Raw genomic sequence first — 7329 nt, forward strand, 5'->3', positions numbered from 1 at the left:
GTACCAGGGCTCGCCCAGCAGTCTGCTGTCAACGAGGTGTGCAAAAGGCGAGGTTGCTTCTCGCCCTCATGCGTCTTCCTGGTATTTTTCTTTAAGTTTGTACGTCTTCTAGCGCTACAGCACCTGGAGGGTCAAATGCACACACATTGCGTCCATCCCTGTTTGTCAGCATGGATCTATTCCATTCGGATGTTGACAGAAGCAAACACACCTGTGCAGTGCACTGTCAAATGGGTGCAGTTTGGGCACATACTATCCGCCACAAAGTACAAACAAATTGAACCTTGCTTGGTCACCGTGCCCCCTCAACACCTCGGGCCCTAGGCGACCACCCTCATCATGCCTCCATCTGTAACAACCTGGCTTCTCATTTCCTCTGTCTCCACTGTACACTGGAACAGAGAGAAAGTGGGAGTCAAAGAGTAGACACAGAGACATGGAGACAATGAGAGAGGAACAGAGATGGTGAAGTACTATTTATGTGAGGTGTAAATGTCTTTTTTTGAGCGGTGCACACCACTCCAATGACTGGCCCTATGTACAGTATTTGTGTTTGAGTAGGAACATCAATACTGCTGGGTGACCTACCTTCAAGTGGCGCTGTTGAGCTTCACACTGTGCACTATAACTATTACAATAGTACAGTACAGACTACAGTGCAGTACAGTAACTACCACAATACAAGTATAGTTGCACCGCTCAGTTCACACGGGTGGGATCTTTTATTAACTGGATCCTTCGGGGGGGGGAATACTCAACTTTTATGATCCATCTTTTCATTTCTCCTCTTTCTCTCTCTCTGCCTTTATGTTCACAGATGTGTTATTTACATAGTCAATAAATATATGTAGTGCATAGTAAAATAAAATAATAACGCATGTTACATAGAGATGTCAGGTTTTCTACTATAAAAGGGCTCTCTACAGCAACTATAACAATAAATACAGTATATTATTAGCCACTGTTACAGTATAGTCATGGTTTGAACGGACCATTACACATACTTGTAATCTGATTGCTCGATAAGTCAACGCTGTTTTCCTTTGTCGCTCTGGATAAGTGTCTGCTCTTAGTGCTCTATGGCTAAATTGTAATGGTCTCCTCTCCTCTCTTCCAGATCTGTCGTAGTAAAGTGAAGGCGACCCAGCAGCAGTTCTTCCACAGCCTGGCTGTGAGACAGAGTCTGTCTGTCCACTTCAACATCCAGCAGGACTGTGGACATTTCCTGGCTGACGTCCCTGCTCGCCTCCTCCCCTGGGAGGAGGAGGAGGCCGAGGAGGATGCAGGTGAAGAGGAGGAGGAGGAGGATGTCGATGAAGGGAATGTGGAGAAGGTGGAACGTACGGAGGAGAACACAACGTCAGACTCTAACGGTAAACCCGATGACTCCCGAGTGGGCGCGGCGGGGAGCCACGTGGGCACCCCCGGGGGGCGCCTGAGCAGCCGCGTGGTGGTGATCACCCGCGAGGTGCCCTTCCAGACCGTGGCGGACTTCGTGCGCGAGGGCGTGGCGCGCCACACCCGGAACCCCGAGCTGTACGAGCGCCAGGTGTGCCTCCTAATGCTGCAGCTGTGCTCGGGGCTGGAGCACATGAAGCCGTACCATGTGACCCACTGTGACCTGCGGCTGGAGAACCTGCTGCTGGTCCACTGCCAGGCGGGCGCTCCTCCTGGCAGTAACGACCCGCCAGAGCCTAACAATAACGGCAACGGAGGAGCTGGCAGCGCCCTGTCTGCCGCTGGCGCCAACAACGCCGCGGCTAACTCCACCTGCCCCGCCCGCCTCATCATCAGCAACTTCTCCCAGGCCAAACAGAAGAGCCCCGTCTTGTTGTCGTCGTCGTCGTCGACGGCGGCAACCTCCTCCGACCGAGAGACGATGCGGGATCAGTCGCGGCTGGCGCCCGAGCTGGTCACGGCGACGCAGTATCGCAAGTGCGACGAGTTCCAGGCGGGAATCCTGATCTACGAGATGCTCCACCGGCCCAACCCCTTCGAGGAGACGCCCGAGCTCAAGGAGAGGGAGTACACGTGGGCCGACCTGCCGCCGCTCCCCGTGCGCTCGCTCTACTCGCAGGGCCTCCAGCAGCTGGCCAGCCTCCTGCTCACCGTCAACCCCTCCGAGAGGATCCGCATGGCGGAGGCGCGGGCCTGCCTGCAGTGCCTGCTCTGGGGGCCGCGGGAGGACCTGTTCCAGGCGCTAGGCGGCGGCGGGGTGGGCGGGGGCAGCGGTCCGGGGTCCGGCGCCGCGGGTGCCGCCCCGCCCGTGTCGGAGTCCCAGCGCGAGACCACGCTCCAGAACTGGCTGGACCTCAAGCGGACGCTGATGATGATCAAGTTTGCGGAGCGCTCGCTGGACGCGGGCGGCGGCGTGAGCCTGGAGGACTGGCTGTGTTGCCAGTACCTGGCCTTCACCACCACACACAGCCTGGGCCGGGTGGTGCACATACTGCAGCAGACTCAGTCCGCCGGCACGCAGAACCCCCCGCCCAACCCCAACCACCCCTCTGCAGTGCACCTGGTGCAGCCTCAAACGCAAACCCATCTCACCCAGCACACCTTCCACATGAAACAGACCCAGCCACTATGAGCTGACTCTGTGCTGTGGTACCGTCCACCCCCCACAGACCCCCACTAGTCTGCAATGCTTCTTGCACCTGACCCATTCTGGACTGCTATGCCCCCCACCACCCCACCGTGTTTGCTACGACAACAGACCTTTTGTCATTCCAGGGTCTCTTTTCAGACGCTATGAGTGATGAAGGTTAACTATCCGTGCTGAAGGCTAACACGCCACCTTGTTTGTGATGATAGTGAATTGATAGTGTGCAGTTCTCACTGCGTCGTCGTCACTTCAGTCACCGTTTTATTCCACGAGAGGCAAAGTCTCCATGTTTGTTATGGGGGGACAATAGGGATGCTTTATGCTTTAGTCGTCAAAACAACCAGACTTTACAATAGGCAGTATGCATTTATGTCTCAATTACAGTGGGTTCAAGCAGTTAAGTGACAGTGGTTAACGCTCCCACCCACAAATACATTAAAACCCAGTGTCAAAGGTACCCCACTTTCACCTTTACCTTCATCAGCACTTTCACCACAGATCCACTGAAACACACTCTGGCATCAAGCCTTCTGAACTCTGCAAGAACCACGTCAGAATGCTTTGCATCTCAAGCCTCTCAGGCGTGTGTGTGTGTGTGCGTGTGCGTGTGCGTGTGTGTGTGTGTGTGTGTCCTAAGAGAAGAAAGTGTGAGTTCCAATATAACAAACTGGCGAGAGCGTGTTTGTGCAGGATCTGATGACGTTTCTAGTGTCACAACTGAACGCGAAAAGATTCCATGTTTTGGCATGAGACAGAATGTTGTTCTGTTCTTGTTTTTTTAGATGATTATTTTAGGCAGTGTTTTTCTTTTTACGTAGCTGAGAGTAGTAAGTCAGGATGCCAAGGGTAGTGACTATAGAGGGAACAGCATGCTACACATCATTGTAGTTATGTGGTCGACACTGTCCAGTCAACTACCGGCGACGTTCCCTGAGAGAACGTTTCTCTATCTGTTGAAAGGACAAAGTTCCTGTGTTCAGTTGGCCGTAGTACCAAGATGTATACCCTCGTGTTTCAGGCCATTGACATCTCTGTAGCTGTATTGGGATTAGCTTTGAATGTGGGCCACATTTTCAAAAATAATTAATAAGCAGTGTGGTTGGCCGGCCGGCCACCAACAAGGCAAAGTTGACCAATTATGTATACTTCCTTACCTATTAATGATGCTCATACATATGACCACAGTCTTCTTCTGTTGGCCACTGTGACGAGTGAGAGTTTTACATTCACTTATATCCAACACAGCGACTGATTTTGGTCCTCTAACCTTCACACACAACCTTCTCCATTGTATGAGCTCGCCATTGTTCTGTCAATGTGTGCTTGTGCTAATGTATGGGACTATCACTATAGGCCCTATAGTGATAGTCCCATACATTAGCACAGGGTACACTCAAAGCCTAAAAAAAAGCCTAATTTTGTAAGGAGGGAGTATAACAACGAACAATGAACAAGACTGTTACCTCCACACACTGTTACTGCTACAACTGGAGTTGTCCTCTTCTAAATAAAAGCTACCCTTGGCAATTATTAGAGATATAGATGTCTGTCAGTGAAATATTTTTCTACCCAAAGAGATATGCAAAAATCAGCCGCCAAAGATCAGAAACCATAGAGAGAGCTGTTAAGAAGCCCACAAGTCATTTTAACCCATTCTGAACGGGAACCCCTTTTGGTGTTTTAACTAAGCATTATGTTATTCTTTAGCTATTGAAAAATAGCAGATCTACAAGCCCATAGCGCACCACCGAGTGGCGCGCTACGAGCTTGTAGGTCTGCTATTATTTTTTAATCGTGAAAAATTCGGCACAAATCTTTGAATATATATATTTTGACGCCAGGCCTAAATGGGTTAAGATTGGTTTACATTCATGTAGTTCATTGCTGTAACATATCTATTGCCTTGTCTTATTCATTTGAAGTGTCCTTACACAGTTCAAAGCAGTTGGGTTTACAGTTACACAGCCCTACAGAGAGCCCCACTACCCGCGTACTGAATCCAAGAACAAACTTTATCTTATTGTATCACAAAACTAAAGTATTGTTGATGTAGAGGTGTTTAGTATTTAGTGGCATTTACAGTATCTGTATACTTTATCTTGATATGAAATCTCACGCCAGTCAATACGTGCGACGTTTAAAAGCATCAACTTGTTAGTATTTCAGGTCACGGCTGACAACGTGTAGGTGAATCCCGCATTGAAAAGGTGCTGGTCTTGAAGTGTGTATAGACAATTGGTTCAAACAAATCTCTTTTTTCTTCTTCTTTTGGAACATGTGCAATTGTTTATATATCCAAGATGAGTTATTACCTATGGGTGAAAGTATTTTGGAAATGTCTGTATTTTTGTTTTTAATCCAAAGTTTCAGTTGTCTTCTACCATTTCCCGTTGTGGCACATAAACCGATGAAAATGTCTCGCAAAGACACCGAATCCATTCTCATACGATCCTTTTAAGAACAATGTCATGTTGGACTCTCGGAACTAGACGGAGCCTTTGGGATGGCGGTGAATAGGAGTATGTTTCAGGGACTGCAAGATGTTTCTCTTCTTTCTCTTTACATTTCTACGGTGTTGTTTGTGTTGTGTTGTTTTGCCAAGTGAATGCTTCTAGGGTTTTTTTGGATGGCTTTTGCACATAAATAAATATGAACCGTGAATCAATCTCCCAGAGGGAGGTTTTTGACTGCGTTGAAGGTGTGGGTTGTTGTGGACACAGAGAGGTCAATCAGCACAATGTTTCCTCGCACTACAGCGGTGGAATTGGCTTTGAATTGAACACGTCGCATGTGGAACGTACAAGTGTGTGTGTGTGGACTGTTGGTGAGATGCCAGACTCGACTGAACTGAAATGAACAGGATCCTCATGGGGAACCGGTCTCACTCATTCACTCAACTCCCCCCAAAAGACCCCTCTCCTTTCTGCCATTGTGGAGACTGCTTGTCTGTCGACTCAACCACTACACTTTACAACTTTTAACTTCAAGACTTTGTCCTTCACCAACCCGTGACAAGCATGAAGGACGCACAAAATGCATAGGGACTAGGTGGTGACTGGAGTGACCTTTTTAGGTCACAGGGTCAACACACACATGCCAGTGTGTGTGTCTGAGTGTCCTTGAGCAAGGCACTGTACCCCCTATCTGCATATTGTTTTTCTTGATTAGATGAACGCCTAAACGATGAAAAGTTGAGTGGGAGACCACAACGAATGATTGATGAGAGACGTTCAACACTCAGAAATCTGTGTCACAGATCAGCTCTTACAATATATTAACATTAGTTTCTGAAATATCTCAAAGAACCATGCAAATGATAGCACATCTAGAACAAATGAAACTGAATGAATACATTTTTCATATAACAGAAGCTGGACTAGCAACAAACGATGCATTAGCAGTTTGAGTAATGTCAATTCTGTCTTACTTAATGTATGGTATATGCTTCCATTTACACAGATGCTTTTGGTCATGGAAAGTAATTGAATGTGTCTGCATTTAACGAGGCAACAACCGTCCACATTATCAATAATAATAATCTCTTTACACTGACTGCACACGTTCCATTTCAACTTCACTTTATAGTATTTTTATTAGCTCCAGCAGGTTTATTTTACACATGTGCATTTCAATTTCTTCCAGTTCTCCGGAATGTGGCACAACCACATCAGCACATCTTATGTGGTCAATTTTTTATATCTTAATTTCAAAGGAGAGGAGATGGGAGGTGTCCCATTGGGGAAGGGGGTTTCTGGGTAATGTAGTTGTACAACTTATGTTTGGGACCCGACTTGAGTCCTTGAGTTAAAAAGTGAGACAAAGCAGGTGGATGTTTTATGGTGTTTGTTTTTATGTACTGAGGAATGTGTGTATAGACGGCACTGGTGGCTGTCACTGTATCTACAGAGTCAAACCTTTATTATAAATATATAAATATATATCTTATCTTGAATCTATCCTTATCTATTTTAAACCACACACTATTTTGCAGACTACAGAGCACCACCTATAATCAGTCTTGAGAGATGCACTCAGTAAGTATCATTACTTGTCAGTTCTTTTTTTTGTTTTGTAAAAAAAGAAAAGCTTTACTTGACTTTGGAATGAGTCCCATTTGACTTTGAGAGGAGAAGAGAATTGGTCAATGTTTATGTTATCAAAGTCCTGGAGAAAAGAAGAACAGTTTGGGGTTTGGGGGATTTCGGTTGTGTTTGGTGGGATGGTTTTACCATTAGTGTTTCTAGTTGTAAATTAACTTGTCAAGGATTCAAACCACTTTGAGAAACAGCCTAAAGTCTGCATGGTTTTAGAACGCTCAATCCATCATGGATGACATGATGGCTGCCATCACACCACGGAAATATTTTCAATTTAATGTTTTGCTTTTCAAGACGAGAGCAGATTTAGGCTTTCTTCTCCAGGTGTTCTGTGTACATCCCCCTGTTCAACAAGTTAACCCCAATAACGGAACAATAAATATATGTTTTTTTTATATTATGCACTGTCTGTGCCTTTCTTTCCTTTGATGTTGATGGCATGTTTGCCTTGAAGCATGTTATACAAAAGATGAAAGCCAAATTACCCATTTATTCTCTCCTACACTGTCTGTCCTTTCAACACTGCAGTATCAGCTGAAAATGCATAATTTTTGTAGAGCCAGTGGTCCAAAAAGATGTGTTGAAACAAATTGGCTTCATCACAGTGTAGCTGAACTCTACCACTAG

At 46.5% G+C, this 7329-nt stretch overlaps 1 protein-coding gene across 1 annotated transcript in view; it reads left to right on the forward strand.

Moving 5' to 3' along the window:
- Positions 1–7102, forward strand: part of peak1 (pseudopodium-enriched atypical kinase 1) — a gene marked incomplete at its 5' end in the record, with an annotated part of 33775 nt that extends 26673 nt beyond the window's left edge. Inside the window, 1 exon segment of the mRNA XM_080762071.1 lies at positions 1118–7102. Coding sequence (XP_080618197.1) covers positions 1118–2590 — 1473 coding nt within the window. The 3' untranslated portion in view covers positions 2591–7102.
- Between the last annotated feature and the right edge of the window lie 227 nt (positions 7103–7329).

The sequence above is a fragment of the Protomyctophum bolini genome (assembly GCF_963924005.1).
Source record: "Protomyctophum bolini genome assembly, chromosome: 4".
In the NCBI taxonomy this organism is placed as follows: Eukaryota; Metazoa; Chordata; class Actinopteri; order Myctophiformes; family Myctophidae; genus Protomyctophum; species Protomyctophum bolini.